The sequence below is a fragment of the Pieris brassicae genome, chromosome 4 (genome assembly GCF_905147105.1).
Source record: "Pieris brassicae chromosome 4, ilPieBrab1.1, whole genome shotgun sequence".
Classification (NCBI taxonomy): domain Eukaryota; kingdom Metazoa; phylum Arthropoda; class Insecta; order Lepidoptera; family Pieridae; genus Pieris; species Pieris brassicae.
Genome location: NC_059668.1, coordinates 4,255,141 through 4,282,133, shown reverse-complemented (window position 1 = coordinate 4,282,133; position 26,993 = coordinate 4,255,141). Strand labels below are relative to the sequence as shown.

Below are 26,993 nucleotides of genomic sequence, written 5' to 3'. Positions count from 1 at the left end.
ATTGGGGGTTGTATCTCCCAGTGAAGATTGCACCGGGAGCTGATTTTACGGTTCACTAGTTCGCAATAGTTTACGTATAGAAAAAAATTCAATAAATATTGTTAACTGTGTTATATGTTTATGTTTAAATATGTATTCCGTTTTTATTATTATAAACGAAGCTATGGCATTACTGATAATCAAATAAATAAGAGGTTCAAAACGAAAGACTTGAAGAAGCCTTATTCGAGTTATATACTATGTGATATTCTATCAAAGTAAGATCTTTTCTTCCCTTTGCGGATTAACACAATGCTTACAACACTGTCATTATTATATTATTAAGTGGAATAACACGCAGAGAAACTATTAACTTGCGTTGCGCTTGCGTAACTTTATGCACTTTTCTTTTTTATGTTCGGTTTGACCATCGCAACAACGTCTTATACATCTTTATGAAACACTAATGTGCGGTTATTAATTTCCTTTTGTAAGATGTAAAAGCCACTAAATTTATTTCTTTAAAATTTTAATATTAACAGTACGGAAGTCTAAAACATTATTCAAATTTATTCTGTATTTATTTATTAGATAAACAATATTCTTTCTAATGTAGATTTACTGAAGTTTTTCCGAAACAATTCGACTTAGAATCCTTCAAGAAAAGCGTACCAATTCTTGAAAGGCCGGCAACGCACTTGCGAGCCTTCTGGCAATGTGAGTGTCCATGGGCGGCGGTATCACTTAACATTAGATGAGCCTCTTGCCCGTTTACCTCCTATTACACAAAAAAAACAGATTTGTCTTTTTAGTTTTTAGTTGTTTAATGCGCTTTAAAATTAATATAAAAATGTCAGTGACCAAGAGTAGGTACACGGATGTCTCAACGGTAGGTCTAAATGGTAATGTTTAATGATATTGAAACTTATTATACTAAAGTAGGTTATATATATAGGATATATGATAGTTTCTATAGTGATTAGGTAAGCTTCATGTTGTTATTAAAAAGTGTCATCAGACAAACAAGAATAGATTTCGATCCGATTCTCAAATCCGTAATGGTAACTTTTTAAACATACCGCGGCCCCGTTTTTTCAATTTATTAGATAAATTAACAGTTTTTCGGTGAAGGCAATGGCGTGAAAGGAAGTTTGTGTAACATGTACTAAGGACGTTGGTTGTGAACCAACCAAACAGATCGCTATTAAAGAAAATCGAAATATACCAGATTCATTGAGTGAAATAGATTTGCAATTCGTCTAACCAGTTAGATTTACCACGTGTAGTACACGGAGTCTGATATCAAGGGGAAGCATAACGCTACTCTTAATAGCCCCCGATTTCAATCAACACAATGGGAACAGATCCTTAGGTATTTTCATTAGATTACGAAATTTTAACCACCCACAAGAAAAAATATTCGAACGTGTCATAATATTGTGATTGTGAAGGACAATCGCCCAAAGCGTCACATTATGTTGGTCAATTCTCTCCCACCATGATTGCGACGCACGCAACGTCATCTCTTGATTATCAAGATTTTTAATAACTGGTTATTTAGAAAACAGACCTATCATAAATAAACTTGTATATTCTGACAAAGGTTTTTGTATAGGGATATTTCATTCAACATTAATTCGTGGCGAGTACGTTATCAGTACCTTACACCTGGAAACTATTCAACGGGAATCGAACCTAGAACTACGAAGTCAGCTATATTTATAATAATATTGTATTTTTTTGTACCGGAACATGTTTGCTTGAATTTATGAATAGTGATTGGACTTATATGTAATATAATAAAGAGAAATAATTTTCGCTCCAAAACTACTGAACCGATTTGAAAAATTCTTCCACCCTTGATCTAACATCTGTATAAAGACTTCGTTACATTATCGAAGTTTTCATATAGTTATTCAGATTAGATTCAAGATTTAAAAATCCCTATATCGCGTACGCTGAAATTATTGACAATAAAAACAAAGTGATTTACTACTGTTTCATAGATGACATCAAAAAGGTGATACCATATGACTAACATACTTAACAAAATAAATATTCAGCCGTGCCAAGCCGGTGTTAAATAAATGGTTGTCTATAAACTCGCAATAAATACTTACTGCCTCATGGATGCCCATCTGCGATGTGGCAGGTTTTCTTGGTGACTAAAAAGAAATAAACAAAACAAAATAAGCAAACATAAATGACAAAAACAAAACAAAATTATTAAAAATGTGCGAAACTAAAGTTTAGCAAAATGGCAATGAAATTATACAACCAATATGCTTATTTTTTTTATATTACGGTAAATTAGTCTCTATTCCATTACTCTCAATGGTTATTTAATATGTAATCTACCCGACATAATAATACTTAACACACGATAGACCGCACTACGTCTTCGTCCAAATCAATATATATACAAAATTATTTGCCACAGAACAAAACCACTATTTTTAAGGCGTGAGTATTTTATGGATCCAGAGTGGAGAGAGAACATCGACAAAAGAATGCGGTTCGCGCGTTTTTATTTTTACAGAAACTTTTGTTTTTTAATCCGCGCGGATTTTGATAGCCAGTAACGTTATGATACAATATTTGTGATCGATCTTTTTGGTGATTGAAATATTTACAAATAACATCCACATTCCACATTCGAATTTCTAAGGAATTAATTGACAATGAGACATTTTACAAACTCGACCTAAAACAAAAATCTAAACTTTTTTTTGATTAGGCACGTGAGAGCATTTATAAATGACCATTAAAACAATTGTTACATGGCCTTTCATAATATAAAATAAATTATAGCCGAAGTGTATGGTTTTTTTCTCAGGCATTTACGTGCAATTCGCGATTAAAATAACAAAAGAATAACAAGCGTGGGACGATAAAATTACATAGATTTTTATTAGTCATCAACAAGACCGATCTTTTTGGTTTATTATTTCAATATTATACGAATGTAGTTTTTTTTATTGGAAATGAATTATCATTTAGAAATTGATACCAATGATAATGCAGTGACATGAAATGTATAGAAGACGACAATATAACGCGTCGAATATAATTCTAAATGTTAAAAAGTCTTTTTCGCAATTTTGTGTATTGTTATAGGTTGCACTGCGTACATGCAGTACTAAGACAATATGTAATTTAAAGTTAGCATTCCTCTCGTGAGATGGCGCTCGTTGCGTACCAGACCCACCATTAACTTACTATGAAAAGAAAAAACTTAAGTAAAAAGAATAATAAAGGATGTTTCAAAAGAAAGTGCCCTAGCCCCCACAATAGGATTTCCTGTGTAGGCAGCGAGTCTCTTCTATTTAACATGTTTACAGTACTTGATATAATAATTTCTACTCAACACTAACATTTTATAATTAAACTATTGTTTATATTTGTGATAACCTAACATATTAGTAAACAGTCTAAATGTTTAAAAAAATATAAGATCTTTGCGGTAAGCGATTACGCCAACATATAGACATACCAGATTCTAGTGTATAGACTTTTCAATACATGGTATATTATAGTCGTAGTGTCGATTTTGGTCTCTAAAAGTTTAATTAAAAAAATCTAAATATAAGCTCAATACGAAAGTCATGCGTAGTAAGGCAATTTATCATTATTAAGTAAAGAGGTATATAAGCAAACGGTTACGTAAATTAAACTTATAATCATAATATTGTACCTTGGAGGAGTCCGCCGTAAGCTAGTTCTCGTCCATGAATGTCGATTGAGATTATTCCCAGGACTTCGGGATCCATTTTCTAATCTGTAAAAAGAGGATGTTAAGATTGTCCGTGACTTATAAGTTAAACAAATGAGTGGGAAAAATGCTTAACTAAAAATACACTTCTAAAATACAGACCCTTTCGATGCACATGCAAAAACGTTACATAGACATTTTTCTAATAAAATATCAGGTGTAATTACGGAATTATCCGGCAATCTATTTTAAAACGACTATGTTTTAACATTCTTCCCACATCTCCCTTATTTTAAAAAGAGTCTTAATATAACTTTTTGTCATGGGTTCATGCGGTGATGAAAAGAGTATAGATGTAGTAGTATCTAGTAAAATAAGATTTATTGAATTCAATTAATGTTCAAGGTTTTTAGAAATGTAATATATTTTTGTCGAGCGTTATTGTCATATATTTTCAAACATTATATTGTAACTTAATTTGCAGAAATTATTATACCTGATGTGGTGTTCTTTAATAAATAAATTCCTATGAAATTCTTCAAGATAGAACAGGAACTGTGTTCAAAAAGTTCCCGTTTAATTCGTTCGATGTTTAGATGAAGTAGGCATCACGAATGAATGATCGAAATGAATTCAACGATTTAAAATTGTATTTTACTACATGTAAGAAATTTTGACCATAAGATGGCATTAGGCGACTGTAATATTGGTTGATGAACAATTGAAATAGTAAAACTAAAATATCTGTAATTAATTATATAATATCTTTAGTCAGTTATAGTATTTTAATAACAGAAATACATTATAAATATTAAGGTTAAAATATTTTTTAATAGCCCTTTAATGTCTTCATAAAAAACGTAACGAGTAGAGTGACCTAGTATTTTTTCTGTATCATAATAGTAACACATCAAATATTTAGTTCGTAAACCACTAAAACTTTTCTAGAAAAACTTCATTAAAAGGTTTTTATTGAAGTAAGAAATTGAGTTTTTAGTATGAATGAGCTCAATAGATAAACTTAGTAATACTGAATGGTATCAAAGAGGACATAAAAGATGATAAGGCAAACGTCTCAAGTAAGAGGATGATATATGTTAATCATCACTAAAGCGGGGGTTTCCCCGGAAATAGTAAATAATTGCCCTTTATGCTACTTTTGTAATCCAATCGGCACATAAGTTATCTTTATTATTTACTTAAATAACTGAAAATCAAGGCTTTATTAAAATAAGCTGTAGTAGAAACCAACACATTGCTAGATGTGTCTCCATCAGCTTCGCCATAGCATTCGAAGTTCTCTGCGTCTGATATTGAGTTGCCCGGGCTGGAGTCTGCCGTGTTCTCTGCTTGGCTTACAGCTTGGCTCACTTTACTACTTCCCTTGCCATTCTGAAATTTAATAAATTCACATATTAGTACTAATTATTTTAATATTTTTTTAAATTTCTAATTACTTATTTATAATTAAGGCGCGTTTAAAAGAAACATAACAATAATATAAGAACGTTCTTACTTCTTCGTTACGACACCAGCAGGTCTAAGCCCTAAAAGTCGATAACGTGTGTCAGGCACAGAAGGCTTATAAGTTATAACCCACTTGCTTATAAATAATAATTAATCACGGCAAGCCCAAGTATAGCGCCACTCGGTTCTATGTGTTTGTTATTGTTTAATATTTTTTATAAAACGAAAAGTAATACCTGAAGTTTTCGTGATACATTTCCTGGCGAAGATCTCGGTGATTTGGTTCTTTGGAAAACACTCGGTGCCATCATCACAGCCGCCGGCACCTTCGACTCTGAAAGTATATAATTAAATTATAATTTACCTGATATCATAAAAATTGCCATAGTTAAGATAATTTCAACTAGTTAGCTAATAGCTTTCAACTAGATAATTTAATTTTGTTTCAACAAGTTATATGACGTAAATGGTTAGCTCTAAGCAAAAACTAACATACATTATACAAAAACAAATTAAAAGTATTTAAAATTTTATATCTGAAGGATACATATATATTGTCATAATAATGTTATGACCTATAGAGTAATTATAAACTCAAACTCAAACTAACTTTATTTATATAGTTAACGGGTACACTTATGAACGTCAACAGAAAAGATGTTCAATTGATTCTAAATTTGAAATGTAAATTCAAATAAGTTCGAAAGTCAAGGGCGTAGAGGGGGCAAGAAGAACTGGCAAGAAACTCTCACTCTTTTATCTCTAAGTTTTGAGTCATACAAATTGTTTGAACTGGGTTTTTTGAAATTAATCATATTAAGAAAACACTTTTTAAACGGATGGAAGCTATGTATGATTATTTTAAACTTATATTTATTTACATAATTTTAAGTTTAAATTTTTTTCCGACGTTTCGCCTGCTTTACAGCGTGCGTGGTCACGGTGACTGAAGACAAAAGGTGTTGAATGTTAAAAGTATCACAGCTGTTGAGAAAGTTGTGTTATCTGTATTTAATTCCCCGGAGTTGGTATCGACTAAAAGATGACGGGTTTTTGCAGAAATGACTCACGTGGTCCACTATTTTCGCGGATTGTTTGTATATACCTCATCCAGTCACGCGAAACGTCGGAAAAAAATTAAATTTAAAATTATGTAAATAATTATAAGTTTATAATAATAATACATAGCTTCAATCCGTTTAAAAAGTGGTTTCTTAATGTGTAAAAGCTATGTTAACCAAAGATAATACTTAATCATATTCTCAAATATGATTTTGTCCTTGGATCAAAAATATCGAGCGAAGAATATTATATATTTATGGTCAGAACTTTTAAGTATGAATCACAGATCAAAATGGCGCCAAAACTTACACTTGCACTACTAACTTGCGCTTGCAAAGAGAGCGCACAAATAAGTATTTGGATACATCTTAGGAATATTTTGATATAATAACGTCTCATAAGTCGTAACTACCAAAAAGTATTTAATGAATGGAGGTTGCTGACAAAGTATCAAACAAAGTACAAACATTTTGATTAAAACTTCAGATTACAACTAAAATAAGTTCTTACTCATGTCAGTATTGTGTTAAGTACGTAGTGTATCATTGTGGCTTTTAAATTTACAATTTGAATTTTACGATGTGAGAGTATATAAAAGTATTTAATTGCATATGTGGTCTGTGCTCGATTTCAAATAATTATGTTGGTTTTATGGGTTAATATAAGAACAACTATTACTTTAATATGTTTCTGCACTAAAAGGCCTTAATGTAACAAATTTTTTGAATGGTTTTATGAATGAAAAATATTAGAATATTTCAATTCATTATTCTTAAACATAAATCTGTCGAAATTTATTCTTGTATTGTAGTTATCAATCACTACTCGTATCATCTTATCAGGAATAAAAAAGGTCTGTTATATTCTATTTTAAATATTTACAACCACACTATAATACATTATATTTTTATTAAAATCAGTATACAGTTTTGATCTACAATTAAGAAAAATAACTTAATTATGATTTTTACTGTAGTATGTAAACAACAGTCTTTACGAATGTTTATACTTTAACTTTGTAAATGACAGGCACATAATAGGATTTCGTACAATGTAAAAACAACAAATTTAGAACTGTGACGAATGTGCTACGAAATTATTCCACTGATGTCACATATCATCTTTGTCGTTTAGCTACAAAGCTTAAGCACGTTTCATTGTTATTTTCCACAAGGTAAAGTAATTACTAACCATAAATTAGTCTGTTCAGTATCCGAAAGTAGATAACTAGTAATCTGGCAAGCAGCACCAATCTTCTCCACAACACTTCAAAATAACCACTCAAATTCAAACTGTCAGTTCCAAGGAACACCGCCTCCAACATTTATGTAAGTCCATCACTTATTTTGGTTAGTTAGGCAGTCGTTACTTTTAATCTTCCAAGAACAAAATACTAACTGATAGTAGTTATAGATTGGCTTAAATAATTAAAAGAAATTAACAATACGTTTCCTACCTCCTAGAATAATATATATTAATTATAAGTTATGTTTTGTGATCATTCACACCTAACAAAAATTTACTAAGAACATTCTCTTTACAAAGCTATCTTGTATTAATAATACTTGAAACAATTAATTTCATTAATTACGAATTAACGCACGCGGATGTCATAAGCGTTAGATAGTGTCTAACTGGGATGGCGACTATCAAACGATTTAACATTTTTATTTTCTTAACTACCAGGAACGCAGTTGACGGTAAAAAACAATTTATACTTGATTCGCGGGGTTAATTTGCGGCAAAAATGCTCCACTAATGCACTGCATTTCTAATTTACATAGGAATTCAATAATAAATGAGCATGTCGATAAGGAAATTGTGTTATCGGGTCTCGTAGGAAAGGTGTGACTGGTACGGCTTGTACGAAGCCGATTGAAATTATTGTTTTTTTGTCCTATTGTTTTTACATTTATGTTGTTTTGCTTGACGAGCAAAGTATAATACTCAGTTACTCATTCATTTTTATAAGAACACATATAATAAGTCACCAACTAAAAAACCTCGCTTTAAATAAGCATTTATGTTGCTACTAAATTTTGTTTTACATATTTTTTTAACTTATCTGTATTTCATATAACATTCAATAGCTATATTTCAGATCTAACTATCTGCCTTAATTTGATTCTGTAATATCAAGTAATTTATTAAGGCTGTATTGACGTGTACACGATTGATTAACAAAGAGTCGAACAAGTGTTACGCTCTCTACACAAATATCTCAAGAAAGGTGAGCTTAGTTGCACCGGCAGGTTTCAACATGAGACTCAAATGATGCCTGACAATCTGATATCTTTTAATTACTGGTTGTGACTTTGCATACAAGTAAGAGCACGTTAATACCAACGTCTCATCTAAAATTGTCACAAATGTTGCACACTGGAATGGGTCAAATCTACCCATTGCGACAAGATTAATTTATCTGTCTAATTAAAAAAAAAAGCGCGTCATATTGATCAGCACCTCGGTTTTAAGACAGTTAATACTTATAGGTATGCTGTTGTATATAATTATTTTTTTAGGGTTTTTCGGATAATTAAAAGGCATTCAGCAGCACTTTTTTATGCAGCTGCGATATTTCTATATTCACTTTAAATTCACAAAATTTCTAACGGGAGTCTTAGACAGAAATTTACATTTAGGTAACATTGGCCTAACGTATTGTTTTATTACAAATCTTTGATGTGAATTTCAATTTATCACATACAAAAAGTATAACACTATGGAATGCAGTCTTTCATCAAGATATAAAACCGGTAGCAAAAGCTATCTAGATTCGAATGGGTTTGCTAATTATCCTACTTTCTTTCCGTCTACCTAAACATTTAATCACTTTACCAAGATCTCTAAAAGGACACACAACTCGTTTAATTCGATTTCTATGGGCTCTTACGATAAAGAGACTATTAAAACATTTTTATGTAACATTTTCCGCTTTAAACATTTATACACACTATATGTATTGCCACATTACACTTAAACGGACACGATATTCTTTATTTTTACAAGGGCCGCACCGGCAGCCAGCCCCAATGACCGGCATTAACTGACAGCCCTGCTGCAATACCCTACGCTTATGCAATAATATTACGGTATCAGTAAAAACTAAGTTATAAACCTGCGAGTAACGGATATTGAGGTTTTCTTAGAATTATTTTTAGCTTTAGATTTTTTAATGTACCGTGTTAGATTTCTATTTTCACTAAAAATGGTAACTAATTAATTTTGGTGATAACAATAATCAATAGAGAAGTGAGCTAGTTTTTTTTTCCTTGGTATAACATGGATATTAATATTTAACTAATTACGTATATCATTGTTACCTTTTAATAATGCGTTAATGAATAATATTGAGCTTAAAATCTAAAGATGAGGTGTGACAAGTTCATAAAGTAAACATATATGTAATTATAGGATGTATTTTTCATGTAAAAATTAATTATTTAATGATTTTTACTTATTATTATTTACATACACGAATTTTGTAATGATATATACCAAACCCCCTATTAAGTATGTATAAAGGTCAACAAAAAATAATTATAGTAGTATACTAAGTTAGTAGACACTTCTGTCAACAATGTCGGTGTAGGTACAAATTTTTTAGTATCTTATAACATTTTTAAGTGTGTAAACAAATGACGACTGACATAAGTAAATTTTAGTAAAATTTCTGTGTAAAATCGAAAAATAGATTTATAAATACTATGTATGTTTTACAAAAGATAATTAAAAAATAATTTTTTTTTTCACAATTCAAAGTAGTATTTTTCAGAATTTTGATCAGCATCAAAATCAAAACCTTTAAAAATAAGATTCTGAAGAAATGTATGTGTTCCGTACTAGGACAAGCTTGCCTCTTTACTTTATACCGTAAATAATTTATTAAAGCTATCTATGTTTTGGTAAAGACTTTTAAAAACACTTTTTAGGCTTTAGCGATCGGAATGCTGATCCAAGTTATTAAAAAAATACCAAATTAACAGTATATGGACGCTTGCATGGGTTCACTTTATATAGTTACGTTTTAGATAGATTTTAATCTGACTTCAACGTAAATATTTTTTGTACTTAGATTTTTTTTTGTATAAATTTATGAAAGCATGAAAGTTTCGTATCGATTTGAATGGGAGCGGCAGGTTCAATGACCTCCATTGCATAACGAGTAACTGATGCTGTGGGAACTATTGCAATTTCATGTATTCTAATGAACATCTCTTAGATTTTTAGGTGAAGCTAGTTGGAAGCGAGATTTTTTGAACTACAATTGATCGGCGTCATTTTGTCATTTAATTTGCAAATTTTTAAACACAGACTGTAAGTACAAGCTTAAGCCTGTAGTTTTATTGTCAAGTCAGAGATCTTTTACATAAGTCTATTACCAATCCAAATCTAATGATAGATTAGTTGCACTTTAACTTATTACTGAAATCACTGAGGGTTTCTTAAGGCACTTTTATCCGGACCCCTGTATGCCTGAAACCGTACTCGCGAGCTTCTAGCATTGTATGTCTATTGGCTTGTCATTTGACTGATGTACTTAACATCAGGTGAGTCTGTTCTATAAAAAAACTTCTTCGCCCGCGTGGATTTCGTACATTTGGGATTTATTTTTGTGTACTATTATATAATTACTACATTTCAATCATTCAACCGGATCATTTTTATAATTATATGCATATTACATATATTTATATCTAATAATATTATTATATTATGAATAATTAATATAGCTTACATTGGTTCAGGCACGTTGCGTTGGATTTCCTCGGAACCTGTAAAAAGGGATTAAGTTTGTATTTAAATTACAACCCTTATTCATTGATATTATCATAAGCAAAATATGATCAACAACTGTTTTAATCACTCTAAAGAAGTGGGATCACCACAACCAAATTACAGGTACTATATTACAGGTATGGTATTATGTACTATAGAACTTGACTCTACAAAAATAGTAAAGAATGTTACATACATTTACATAAAATTTAATTTTAAATGCCATTTAATCTGATTATTAGGTTCAAAGAGTTTCATAATATTCAAGTAAACGATTTCACTCACGAATATCAGTTCACTGGCCAAACTCGTGCGTTTGAACGGACTTAATTGAATTTGGTTTTTTAAACAGTTTCGTATTTTTAAATAATAAAAGCATAATAAAAGTAAAGCTTTATTTGAATGATTTTGATTGAATTATTTAATATATGAATTTATTAAATTATTTACTTAACTCCGCGTTAAAAATGTTATATCTACAGTGGGGGTCAGCCATAATGTTTATTATTTTGCTATATAGGAAACTCCAAGTGGCGTTAGTTAATGCAACCGTACTATTCCCAAACCTGGCGTCTAAAGGAACTAGACTCAGTCCAGCGAATCAGAGCGAGTGTTAGCGAAAATGTTACTCGGACCATAACAATGTTCTCGCTACTTCAATACGCCTACTTTCCTATGGCTTGAATTACTATACGCTTTGTTTTTATTACAACGGTGAAACCGAACACCGCACCTTGGCTACTGTGTAATCTCAGCGTATATTTTAGTATTTTATTATTATAACATTTTTTTTATATCCTAACAAGTTACGTTATGGTAGTGTATGTACGTAATTAAATTATTGAATTGTTTTTAATATACAAGGCAATACGAGTTTTTAAGAGCAGTGTTGGGGCGTCAGTTTGCGTCTCTCATCTCTGTTACTCGATCCCCGACTGTACACCAATGGACTTTCTGCCTACAAGCACATCTAACACTCGTTCGAAAGGTGAAGGAAAACATCGTGATGAAGCCATGTCTCGAATCCAAAAATCGACGATATGCGTCAGAAAGAAGGCTAATCACCTCGATGTCTATGAATTAAAAAAAAACTAGTGCATTCTAAGGCCAAAACTCATTTCTATTAATATAAATTAAATGAGGTTTTAACAATGGGAAAAAAAACAACTAGTTAAGCTAATCCTACACTTAAACCTGCTTGAGCAAAATGCCGCAGGAATATATGTAACAACATTTCCTGACGTTAAAAAAAAGAAAAATATTACTATATTCGGCCAGTGTTGGATTGGGTTACAAAACAGAGAACAATAATATGTAAATTGTTTAAAATGTACGAACAATGTCCCAAACGGACGGAAATGTTGTCAAAAATAACAATATGAAGCCACCTTCATTCCTTTTAAGGTTGTAGCGGATATAAGTTGTATTAGTCATTGATCGGCAGTCATATGACCTCAGCCAATCGACAAGAATGTCTTAACTGGCTCGCAGACTATCTGAAAGCCTTTAGACCTAAATAGATTCATATTGTAAAGGTTTATATGCATTTCGGTAAATGAAGTTCGTTTAATATTTCTATCGCAATTGAGTGCAAGAAACTGTGAGCTTTGACATCAAAATTGACCGTAGATGTAGTGGAACAGACAGTGGGACGCCTCATTCCAATTATAGCGAACATTTATAGCACATTTTATATTTGCGTCTCCGCGCAAGTATACGCTTTAACTGGAATAGAGCCAAATGTTCACGGATAGATTTCTCAGGAAAGTAACATGTAACAAAGGCAATAATGAACATACTTTAAGAACTAAACTTATATTACTTCAAGCTAAGGTACGTGTCGGTTATCAAAAACTTTTTCCTATGTTAAATAGTGTTTAGACTGTGATGAGAGACACGAGTTGTTGAATTATACGGTGGAATTACACTGGTTTATTAATATATGGAGGTTCATATTTGTGATCGTTACTGGTCCTTTATCTTAGCTTAATATGAGAATCGCAAAATTAGTATAATATGTAAGAATATATGTGGTTTTTCATAGCTACAAATATTTCATAAAAATTAATAAAAACGATTATTTATCGTATCGGTATCGTATTGGTTTTGTAATTTATTAAAAACGATGATATACGTGACATGTATGTATTTCGAAATTAATTACTTTCAGATGCTTCGTTGGAGCGCAATTTAAAAGATTTATAGCATTCTTCACACCACCGATTAGTATTATGTCCATAAATTACCAAAAGTTACGTGAAATTTTTCGTAGTTATAAATCTTTTAGTTAAAAATAGAACATTGCTTTTCGGTGATTAATATAAATACCAACCGTTGTTAGGGAAATCGATTTTATTTTAAGTTATATTTACTAGATGACACGGAAACCGTTTAACATTTTAGCGATGGTTTAAATGATTTTTAAATTTAGAAATTTCTGAGGCCTACCTTGTGCCTATAAACAAATATGATCTATATAGACGCAAAAGATTCATGATTTACAGATAAATGCATAAACAGAGCCTGCATCAGTATTGCATTCATAATAATCGAACGGAAACACACATCAGCTCTATTTACGCCCTTTGAACACGCAAAGCCTTTTCTGGGTCAAAGCCTGTCACAAGCCACGTACGTGATCGAATCGTATTTCATTCAAATTATATTTACTATTTCATGAAAATATGATTCATACTTGTTTTAACAAATAATTACATCATTTGACTTGAAACAGTGTCTACCTAAAACAAATGCCTATAATTCTTAGCATATAGCTAATATATTTTTATTACATTTATTAAATCAGATTCGGGAATCAACGGAAACGTTTAATGTCGGATATAATATCTCAAAATAGTTGTAGGATATGTATACAGCTTGCCAGCCAGTAATAAGTTTCACGAGTATCTCTACTCCGCCAGTATCTTCGGAACCCTGCCTAATGGGGAGACTCTTTTAATAAGATATTTTAGTTATTATATTTTTATTTAGTATTACTTTTATATTTTGTAATTAAATTAATTGTATGTATGTGAAATATAAGTTATTAGTTATATAGGTAGTGTATTTGTTAGCAAGCTGCCTTAGATAACTAAATATATAAGACGATGGGAACTAAGAACGTAACAACCCTACGAATCCCTAAACATAGTGAATATATAAATATATACACATGGGAGGGGCGGTGCCCTACAGGTACGGGAGGGATCAGAAGTTCAAGGAGGTAGGATTTTCTCAAAGCTATCGGTCAAGCTCACTATCATAATTGAGGGCTTGAATGAATCTTCACCACATTGATAGGAAGCAGGGAATAATGTATATTAAACTAATTAATAACTTCCAGATATTTTAAGCCATTTTATAGGAAATTCAATATTAAATCAATATGAGAACTTTTAAAGAACTTGGCTCTTTTATATATTAAAGATATATTGGCTTCTATAAACAAATTTGTCCAATAGTCTTATGTGATATGTTTCATTATTGGCCGAAAGCCAAATTTTTATTTAAAATCTGTCAATACCCGCTAATAATGTGACCTATTCGCACCCTGATTAATCTGTGAAAAATTACGCTGCGTATCTACGTGATATCAGACGTACCAATATTTGTTAAACAGTTGGATGTGAAACGTGAATACTTTTAAAGGATTTTATTTTCACAAGATTTTCACTTGATGTTATACCAGCCCTAAAGTCCTCTAAAACAGCCGTTGGACTACTGAAATATTTTCTTACATAGATAAGATTCATTTCCACGAAGTGAACAAAAGGAAATACTGTTGAAATGTTTATTGGAACCCTGATAAAGTCTCCAGTCTCTTTTGACGAACGTGTATATGATTTTATTGAAATTTTAATTCAACTATATATCATAGAGGGTTTATAAGTAAAATCGCCATATTTCTCAATGAATTGGATTATTTGATGTCACGTAATGTGTCTGTAAGTGATTTGGCACGTTTCGCATCTTGTGATGTCATTAGCATTGGACACAGAAGATCAAGGTTTGAATGACATTGGAAATATTTACATGCAGTTGCGAATGACGTAGAAAATTCTCAAAGAACAAACATGCTATTTCAATATTTAAGCTTTTCAGATTGACATTCAAACTTGCTCTCTATTCTTATTGCCAACTATTTCGAAGTTAGTATTGGAAATTATCACCTTATTCATAACATACATAGATAAAGACGAACTAGTACTTTAGAGACTTTTATATCAGGGTAATAAGACTTATATATAAAAGGTCTTACCAGACCTTGACACTTAAAGAATGACCAGTACTACTGAACGGCTCACCGTCGATCTTTACATATTTATTGTAGCCGAAATATGTTGAATCCGCTTAACGATTTTGTATGTTTTCCTTCACACGTTGAATCAAAGGTGGCTGAAACCTACCTCAGTATATTCTTTATTGGCTCAAGTACCTCTTTTTGTATTGTCGATGTAAGCATGATCACGTCAAAATATTAATCGTTTTTCTACCAACTACAAATAAACGCGATTAGATGAAATTAAAAAAAAAACCTTCGATTGGTAATTTCAATAATTCAATGGCCTTTGTTCGTATAATCAGATTATAACGCTCTTGCGTTCGTGCTGTAATAATACTAGCTCTATGTACTTAAGCAACAATACATATATGATATATATTATTCCAACAAGAGTGACTCAGATACTGTGATTGAGATCCAGGTATTTTTACAACTCTTATTAATTTGCTGTAAAAGTCATACAAAAAGTTGTTAATAGAAATATATAGTAGTGTTTAATCATCCAGGTTAGCAAAACCATACGTAAGCTATTTAATACCTACGACTACATAGTGGGGGAATTATCTAGAATTATAAATTTAAAAAAAAACTCTAATTAATGTCTAACCTATCCTTTATTCAAATACTTAAACCACCATAGACATTAATTGTTTTTAGTCTATGGTTATTCCACGCTCTCTTATTTCGGGATTATAATGTAATGCGGAATTATGCAAGTAAAATTAAATTCTCTATACGTAATCAACTATTTATTTTGCTATTTAGCAATTTTTAATAATAATACCTAAAGTGCAAAATGCAAGAGCATTGTTTACGGCTCTTGCGATTCAATGATTCGGGTGTTTCCGGGAATACAAACACTGGCGAAGATCTGTGTTCGCATCTTAATTTGGGAGTGTTGTACTCTATCTCTCGTTTATTTTTTAATGTAAATAATGTAAATTTGACAGTATGAAAAATAATGTGTTATCTAGATAATCTAATAAATCTGTATAAAACATGGCTTCAAAAACCGTTAGATAGACTATGAAAATTTCTGATTTATACGTCAGTCACGTGATAGATTGGTCAAACCTAGGTGGTTAAGGTCGTTGGGGACTGTTTTTGTTTCACAAATAACATATTAATATGTATATGTGTATTTGTGTAACACTTAAAACTCGACTTGTTTACGTGTTTTCAAGTGGGTACGTTATACTTCTGGCAGGGTTGGCATGTGAGGTGTGAGTGGGGTGTCATCAGTCGCAGATTTTATATGAAAAAAATAAGAAAAACAGGCACTCTTATTTATAAAAATCCGTTCCTGTAAAGATCCGTCTGGAAAGACCCTGATGTCGGCTGCCGAAAGAAAGTAATTTAATGGACTATTTATTAGTAGATGGTTATTCCTCATATCTAAATATAATTCCACATTATATTTAGATAAATTCACAGTTCATAGACAATTCTCTGAAGGTATAGTCCCGCTAGAAAAGTCCCTATATCGCCCAATATAAAATCAACATTAGAGCATACAGGTTGAATGTAAAGCGCTGTTAAATACATACGCAACAAAAAAAAGTGTTTGCCCATTTTTGTCACTATTTAATATTCTATGGCGAATTTCAACAGATTAAATGTAGAAATCAAACATTATGTGACGAATTAAATTTAAATAAAAAATGTTTTTTTCCAAGTCTGGCTTATGGTGTAAATGTTTTTGAAATTATCAATGTTTTATTTACATTAAAAAGCCGACATACATTACAATAATCGGGAAAGGTTTTTATAATTTTGTCAAATAGCCCATTATAGTTGTGCGATATGTCTATTGTGTGACTATATATATAAGAACACGTTAATGAAATATAAATGTTTAATTATATCTTTATATATTTAAAGTTAAAATTAAGCGCTGACAACCAGTGCCCGCTGTGTGTATTCAAAACTTAGTTACGGCTCATAATACTAAAAAAATATGTTAAATACATAATATGTAAAAAGAAATACTATGGAATACAATATATTATATATAGGAAATACAATGTATTTGTATTTTCATGTTCCAAGGCCAATTAGTAGAATCGGCATCAGTGCAGGAAATGTCAGCAGTATGTACACGGTTGTTGTTAGTTACAAATTATTTCAGTGTTTTTATAAGGCCCCACTTGGTGATGATCGTTTATGTAGACTACACGTAAACTTAATAAGAAAGCATTTTTGCGCCGCAGAATTCGTATACTTATAATTATTATTACTTACTTTATAATTTGTATTATAGAAGTCAGGTTTCATAGTAAATCCCTACCAAGTTCTGAAAGTAGATGGTATCAGCATCGCTTCAAGTAAATATAATGTAGGTCGACTTATCGAAATTTAAACAAAGAACCACGACCGTACTAAATTACTTTATCCATATCGTAATTTCTTGCATTTGATTCCAAGTCTCATTTAAGATATTACAAAACAGTACAAATTCGACTTAACAAAACAGACGAAAATGAAACGACGATAGATAATACAATATAGAAACAAAAAGACAGTGCCAACCATATCTTGAGGCCACAACAAACAGAAATTATAAAACCACTCAAAATCAAATAAATAATCCACGATTATCTTTCTACTTCAAGGCCCAATTCTCCAGTTAAAGAGGGTATAAAAACTAGTAATTACATTGAATTCGTTAAGAGAACCTTGGAGTATATCGCAGGACGTAAAGACATTTAATGTACAGGATATGTACAAAATCGAAGGAAAGCAAGGCTATTGCTTAAATATTAGCAAATTGTCGTGACTCAGACTTGGAGTATACGTAGGTAGAGTTAACAGTTATTATTAATTATGAAAACAAAGGAAAACAAATGTCTATCCAATGCGAAATCATTGCTTGCAAATTACAGATCGAATGCATGCTTTTCAATATATTTGTGTATATATACAACTATAAGTATAATTAATAAAAAATATAACTCGGCTAAAGATAAGGAATTTAAAAAAGGACCTCATCTAGTTGCATAAAACTCCTTCAAGATAAATGAACAAATAAATTTCCAATAGAGATATATATTATAAAATATTATATAAATTATTGCAAGTGTTAGTAACTGTTATCATGTGATTGGCATATGTCGTGTGAAACAGTCTTATCGTGGTATCTGATTACACAATGATTGCACTTAACAAATATCTTTGACTTAAATATCAGTTATGTGTCAACACTGCCAAACTAATTGGACCAGCTCTGTTAACATCTTACCAATTTTTTCGTTATAAATAGATAATAAACTGATTATTATTTGATTAATAAGGCAGTTAAATTTTTACATTTGCGGGCACCAGATGGAAATAGTTAACGATTAAAAAATGAGCCAAAAACATGGTGAAATAGGAGCACGCACTTACATTATCATGGGATAAAATGCAAAAACTTCTTAAATTCAAATTATAATGTAATTATTTTCTTCCAACTTTACATGACACATTCTAACTTTCTTCATGCAACGTTTTTGATTCATTGTTCATGCTGTTATCTTTAATTTACTAAAGGTTTACGAAATAAATATCTGAATTTATTTCAATAATGTGTGTATTATAGAATCGTTGTTATTGAGATGAGAATGCCATGCCTATGCCTATGACATGCCTATGTCATAATACATTTTCCTAATTTATGGTCTTAACATATTATTAAATGTTCTGTGGTGTACAGACTATAGTTTATCTTCTATATAACATGTGTAACTGTATTGAAGGAATCCAAAGATGTTGTCATATGTGATCTGTTACAGAAGCGGAACGGGAATAAGTGTAAAATTTTTAGTTTTAGAAAATATAATGATTAGATAGTTATAGAACCGCTAACGCGGCGCTAAATATATATCTTCTATGTTATCTGTCAAAGCCCCGATGACAGATGCAAAAACCTAATGGATATTTAGTACCGTAATGGAGAACTACATTTCTAAACCATTATTTACTCATCAATAATGTCCGCTATATAATCGATTTGCAAAGTACATATGTTTTGCTAATATCTTGATTTTAATACTATTCATAAATTAATCAGATAGCAAAACATTTGGATTAATGTTCACATTCATAGTCGAGACTTGGCGCACACGCGTATTTTTTTTAAAATACGGGAGTAGTTCATAGTTCGGCATAAATATCGACTACTCAATGGTGAGAATGACTCTCTCATCCAGATTTTATTTATTAACACTTCGTTGCATACAGAAATATAATACAATTGACATAATTAAATGAGAATGAGGGCTACTGGTGGCCTTATCGCGTTCGAGCGATCTCTTTCAGGCAACCACTGTGAGAAAAAAATAGTATGATACACAAGATGTGCAAAAATACATAAGTCATATTATAATTATTTAGACAAAACTAATGGAACAAAACAAAGCAATTGAAACATGTAAACAGTGATCATGACAATATTTAAAAAGAGTCTAATTGTATATATAATGCGGTATTTTTATAATTTCGTTATTAATTTTAGAACATTTTTATGGAGAGTATGTGTGTACTTCTATAACGGTAATTTGTCAGTCTTTTAAGTAACTGATAAAGGTATTAATTTGTCTACATATGGTTTGCAACTGTTGCTACAGTACAATGCATTCTACAAAGGCACAACAAAGATACCGTACTAAAACAGTTAAGTAAGAAGTATTTCTATCATTCCCTTCGGTCCAGTCCGACCGTTACAAACCAGTAAACCGATCGTTGTAAATCACGGTCAAGATTATATTGAACTCAATCGATGTATTAGTGATATATTTAGATACAGTTTAATGTTAACTGGTAGACAGATTCTAATTTTTTCCGACGTTTCGCGTGCATTTTAGCGTGCGTGATCACCGTGACCAAAAATTTAAAATTTAGAATTATGTAAATAATTATAAGTTTTTAATAATAATACATAGCTGGTAGACAGATGTTAATAGATATATGTTATTAATAGTTCATAGCGTATCAATATAAATACTTACGTCTGCAGGTAATTCTGTATATTTGACGCAGTTTTGATATAGGTAGGACGATTTTAGTGTTTTTTAAATGATTCAATATTACTGAAATTTTAGTCTACACAATACTCATAAATATTATCAAGATACGTGTTTTTATCAGTGTAATTAAATACTGATTTGATTAGAAACCAGGTCCCAAAACGCCCCTTTACGCAATTTAACGTTCATAAATGCATATAATTTAGTAAATACATTTAATATAATTAATATAGGTATATCGTTTAAAGTTATTTATTTCCAACACACAAATATACAGTACTTACAAAATTCCTGCATGGTAATAATAATTAAAAAATAATAAATAGAAAATAAAAAGGCTGGCAGTATTTGCTTGCTGTATTGCGATACTTACTCGTTGAGCGAGAAAACACCTCTTTATTAAATTTTATAGGAAATATATATTTATTAAAAATATATTTTATAGAACACATATAGGGCTCACCTGATGATAAGTGATACCGCCACCTATGGACACTCTCAATGCCAGAGGGCTCGCGTGTGCGTTGCCAGCCTTTTAATAATTGCCTTTTATTTAATTTTAATACTACTGTAACTTTGTGATATAATAATTAATATTACAATTAGTTAGGAAGATCACTAGCAATGCAAGATTATTTACACGCGTCCATATAAACATTGTCTTAAAGAAATGATATTAATTATACACCGTACATCGACAAGAAATTGTGTATTGTTTGAAGAGTGTTCCCGTGAAATCGATGGTATACCATGGGAGAGCTCTGACAATGGATAGCACGCTCGAGAAAGTTGCCATTACATATGTAACGAATATATGAAAGAAAATAAATATGGATAAAAACCGGTTAAAAATTTTAAATTAAGAATTTGTAAAAATGACAAATCATCATTTCCCTCACAAAAATCACGTTTTTTCGTCGTCCTAAATACCTTACGTTATCTTTGTGACATGGGTGAAAGTACACGGCGTACGCTTATGCCCACTATCTGTAGTATTTACTTACAATTACGTCATTTGTGTGTCACCAGTATTAAATTTAAAACCTTTTTCTAAACATACCTTGTGGATATTTGAGATTGGAATGTTGGAATGCCAAAAAAAGTAGACACATATTCATACTCTAAGAATACCGAGCATTTCACCTTTTACTCTTACTTAAATATTTTAGATTTGTGCCTTATCTTAAAGGTGGACACTTTATCAATACGCACAATATAAGAGAATAATTATATAATTATTGCGTAAACAGAGTTGTATTTCTAAAGTCCACGCTGGTTCATATGATAGGAGAAAGTCGCTGACATAACTGTACATAATATGCATTCAGTACACACAAAATGTATATTAGACAATTGTGAGAATATAGAAACATAGCATTGTTTAAAAAAAAGTGAAATTCATCGATAGTTTACCAAGAGTTGAAATATGTATTTCATTACCTATTTGGTAAGGTTTAGTTTTATATACAATTGTCTTGAAATACTCAAAAAGGTTTTATTCATTTTTATAGAGAGATTACTATGTCAGGATATTTTTAAAGCCTGCAATAATTAATGGTACCTACTGCGAGATACATAGAAAGCCGGCCGCGTATATATACGACAATATTCTTTAAATATCTACAGGTAAGAGGCAGAACGGTAGCTCTCACTTCACCCTAGTTCAAATGTTTACTATATTATAGCGTTTTGAAAAAGCTAACAGCGTCAACACACTTTAATAAATAGGAACTTATTGGAGCGATAAATTTAATCTTCTGTTCAACTTCTGAACATTTTTTTATAGTGCTCTTTGTATTGAAACAATAATATAGGTTTAGAGATACCCTGTAATTTGCTTTAAGATACCTACTTAGGTGACAGTTATAAGCCTTCATTAATATTGCATGGAACAGGAAAGACGAGTTTTTGTCCCGGTTTCCCGTGCCATGGGAATGCCTATCCTACTGTGTCGGGTGTTGCGTGGGAACTTAGGGTAAGTTATGTGTAAAAGGTCAAGACAATTCATATTTATGAGGTAATTAAAACCGCCTTTATAGATGAACAACTACTTACACAGTTTTAACTTTTGACCTTTTGGTATAGATCTATTTCTCATTCGATTTAAATAAGTGTTACGCTTTCAACTAAACGGAAAGAACGATTTTTATGAATTATTATATATACATGTACGTAAGTTTTATTGTATTATGCAGGAAACACATATATACACGGCCATTGTTAAAACATAAATTATTAAGAAAACAATTGGCAAAATTTCAACAATAAACCAGCTGATTCGATAACAATATCACTTTCCATTTGTTTTACTTTCACCAATGGTTCGTAAATAGGAATAAAATCAATTGGTACACAACTGATGTTTCGAGAATTATCAATTTAATTCATAATTATTGAATAATAATTACAAATTGTAATAATATATATATACACAATATAATTAATGTTCTAACCGTACTACATAAACTATATATATATTATTTGTTATTATATATATATTATGTGAAAATTAGTTTATAAATTAGATTATAAAACGTACATGGTTACATATAATGTCTCATATAAGGCAAATGAGACCAAAAAACATTTACATCACTAAAACCGAGGTATGAGGCATAAACTTTCACGACCATTAAAAAAAATTTTAAACAGGATAACAATTTACAAATACTACACTCTATATCTGCCAACGTACAGTTATGGTTAATGGCATAGACGCAGAAATAGAGATGCTTCTTTTATTCACAAATATGTTAAAATTGTATAATCAATCCTACCCAATTATAAATTGTCTATACTTCGTGTAACTAGAAAACGATAAAAACTATAATTGGTTAAAAAAAACAAATGATTGCCAATAGTTATGAGTTTACGGCTATTAATTCAATACAAGGTTTTGAAAGCCTGAAGGTTATTTATCTTATGAAACTCATGATCTGAGCATACGCGAATAACATACTCTGTTGTCTAGAAAAGTTTCCTAATAAAAAAAGTAACCTAAAAATATGTCGTTTTGAAGTATTTATGATTATACTAAATTATATATTGTATTGATATATTTAATATTGTATATATGAAATTACGTTAATGGCACACTGTCAACGAATAAAACGGAAAATCTAAAAAAGTTAGTAAACACATTTCAATGTTTATAAATTCGCACCCATTCTCAATCGAGATGTGCTCATGTTTTTCAACAAATACCCAGTTTAAAACGATTCATTGCGAGTTATGTGTCATGGAATCGATTGTTTAATAAACATTTTTTCGTAGGTGGCCCTGTTCTATGTATTTTAGGACTTATTCTTATTTGTGTATTTATTGAAGAGCGTTTTTACTTGAGTCTTATTTTATGTTTAGGACTTATGAACTGTTCTCTATACAAATTGTATATCTAAAAAACTTCCTTCGTGTGCACTTTTGGAACGCCCCGTTTCTTTGGTCCTGATGCATTAACGAACTTAGATAGATAAAATAATAAAAATATGTATTTCGAGTGCGCGTAAATTCACACAAACTTGAAACTTCGTTTTGAGTACAAATGTCTGAGTAAAAATTTATTATTTAGTTTATTTCATTTAGGCTAATATTGATATTTGATTGTTAGCACGATGTTAAGTGTAACGACCTCGAGACTAAACATAGAGCAAAACCTATTGAAGTAGAACTGTAGAACCTATATTAAGGTTATTATTATAAAAATTTCTAATGTCCGGAACATTGTACTATATTGTAGAGGAAAATGGAACATGATATAACCTGGTTGTTTATAACGTAATTCAATTAGGTAATTCTGAAACATCGTCATTTTTAAAATTGTTTGTCCCAACGGATTCCTCAATTCCAAATTTAAATTTCAAGTTCTGATTCTGTGGCTTAAACAAACCTGAAACATAGTCACTTGGTGCATCCCATGGTTTGAACATTCTAAAAAAAACATTATTTCACATTCGAAAGGAGTCAAATAATGAATGAACCAGAGACATTAAACAAAATTGAATCTTGAACGCAGAAATGGTTCATGTGTCGTATATTTTTTATATTAAATACACTAGAAAATTATAATAACAGATTCTCAAATATCTTGTATGTACATTGTTTGAATAAACCTACCATGCGCCCTTTCCCTGTTTATTGCCGGATACAAGAGTCACTGAACCGCTAACACACGATACTTTTACGGCATTACCTGTAAATACTGATGTATGACTGCATGAGCCATACATAAATAATAATCTACTAACACTATCATTAATGCTGTGAAATTGAGGTATTGTTGAAACGTTCTACTCAAATCTTCTAAAGATTCACTGTCCTATAGATAATTAAGTTGAATTATCTAAAAATTCTTTACAGGAAACTAGATGCTGCAAATACAAGTAGAATATACAAATCCATTTTACTGCACAGATTTGGATTCAGATACGTTATAACTGTGACTTGCCAATCACACAAGTTAATCATTGGAAAAAAACGAATAGATCTAGATTGCCGGTTCGCTGGATCTATTTCAAGCCATTATCTGTCCTATATTTATCATTAAGACCTACTTATAATGATATAAGCGGCCTTAATAATGCTTATAAATTAGATTTAAAATTGTATATTAGTAGTGTTGACTTGATTGATGTTGACTCGACCGAGGTCCGTCAGCGGTCATAAAATCATTTTCTTTGACTTCTAAACATAGTGAAAAAAAGCAATATAAGGCGCTATGATCTAATCACTTAATTTTGACCCCAGGGAAAACAATTTTTATCATGCCAAACGGTGACATTAGTTTCGTTATAGTTTTTAGTTGTTATTTATACGTTTGTTAAATACTTGATCTTATAAATTACAAATTCATTACAGAATTTAATAATTACGGTGCCAAGGTATGTATTAATGAATAAATTGTTCAACACAGTTTAACAAACATATTTTTATTACGGCGAGATATTACAACTCTCTCATCCAAATGAGTCATCATTTGAATGAGAGAGTACCTGTATTCTTTTGTTCATGGTTTTCAATCAGTTATGACGTCACACAAACATTTTTCGACAATCCATCGCCACATTATAAAAAAAAAACTTAGCTTTGAGGTTTCTATGACTCGTCAAAACATTTTAGACAATTTCTTATGCATATAAAACGGGGAAACTTTACCTGTTGTTTATATTATTAATTTTATTTCATTCACTATACTCATCAATTCAGACTATAATTCAAAGTTAATTTGGTCTAATCTAATCTATACATAAGTTTTGTGAGTTTTTAGACAAACAGGGTTATGGTGGTATGTTATGGTGGGAATATATACACGCAGAAATGCATAATAAGACTTACTTTTTATTTTAAAGAAACTCTATTTTTTACCTCAAAGTAATCATTACTTTAATAAGTCTTATAAACCTTAATGAGTAGTTTACTGATTTTATGATAAAAAATATTATTTATATTTGTTTACCTAGTCAAGTTTTTAGGATGCAGATAGAATGCACTTTCAAATAACACCCTTACACCAATACTGTTATCTTAAGCCCCTCTCAAACAGATAACAAAGCTATGCAGTATATATTGAATAATTTAATACATACATATTTACATTTACAAAAATGTATTTCTCTACTAACAGCTTTAGGAATAACAACATACAAATATAATCATACTCGGTAATATACACTGTTCGGCAAAGTATGTCTTTAAGCCGTTTATTATTGATACTCTTAAGCGAGTTTTTTTTATTGTCGCATCGTATTACGCTCGCACTCTATTTCGCCGAAGTTTTAGGGCAAACCCATAACACCTGTTTACTCTTAGCATTTGAACACTTGTTACAATATTACTCTTTTTTAATTTGTATTATATGTTTAACATATTTAAATTTTTACATCGAAATATTATACGTTTTATCATGACTCTACATAGAGTTGGCAAGTGAGAAAAAACATTAAATATCGTAGATATTCTCTTTTATTAGTTTATAGGTGTTATAAGAGAGCAAATATTGAATAAGGATATAATGAAAAACCAACACGAAGATGCAATTATCAGAGCAGATCCCATAAAACCGGATTCTTAATACGTTAACGTTAGAATTAGTATGAATAAAGATTAAATATGTATTATATTACCTTGCCAGTTGCGTATGAAAAAGAAGACAGAACTAGCGTCAAAGCCTCCGCCTCAAGGACAGTAAACCACAAACAGAAAACTTGTCACAATTTCGAAACACTGAGGCACAAATTCTGAATAATTGAAGTGAGAATGGTTAACCACTATATAGAAACTTCTATATTTTTTTTTGTATGTACGTATTAAATACGCAGGTTACAAACAGGATTTATTTACGACTGTAATTCCACTTAACACACCTGTCACATACGCAAGTTCTGCGGTAACTGACCGTGTTGCAGCGCTCTGCGTTGATAGATCTTCCAGCGCTAAGCGCTTTAAAAACTTATTCAAAATTGTTGTTCAATGCCAATATATACAAATTTTATTAATTGAAAGGAATTTTTTTCATAATCTAATATTTTGTATACGGTGTGCTGTGTACAAAACCTGAATACACTCTTTTACACAGTTATAACCTTCATATTCCTATTAATAATTCTTGGAAAAACAAGAAAATAGAATAGAAGAACTCTTGCTTTACCGTAATTATAAAAAAGTAATGTACAAAAAAATTATACATGTAATATTTATAAATAAATTATTTTTT

At 30.8% G+C, this 26,993-nt stretch overlaps 1 protein-coding gene across 6 annotated transcripts in view; it reads right to left on the bottom strand.

Annotated features, from left to right (window-relative positions):
* Positions 1-26,659, bottom strand: part of LOC123707953 (rab11 family-interacting protein 4) — a 56,936-nt gene extending 30,277 nt beyond the window's left edge. Inside the window, exons 1-6 of one of the 6 annotated variants that reach the window (XM_045658295.1) lie at positions 26,404-26,659; positions 10,959-10,995; positions 5,395-5,492; positions 4,944-5,083; positions 3,674-3,757; positions 2,100-2,144 (exon numbers count right to left, since the gene is read on the bottom strand). In XM_045658295.1, coding sequence (XP_045514251.1) covers positions 2,100-2,144; positions 3,674-3,757; positions 4,944-5,083; positions 5,395-5,469 — 344 coding nt within the window. In that variant the 5' untranslated portion in view covers positions 5,470-5,492; positions 10,959-10,995; positions 26,404-26,659. Of the gene's footprint in view, positions 1-2,099; positions 2,145-3,673; positions 3,758-4,943; positions 5,084-5,394; positions 5,493-7,411; positions 7,668-9,058; positions 9,253-10,958; positions 10,996-26,403 lie in introns of those variants that run through there. The other 5 variants (XM_045658292.1, XM_045658291.1, XM_045658293.1 and 2 more) reach the window with 5 other exon arrangements.
* Positions 26,660-26,993: the final 334 nt, after the last annotated feature.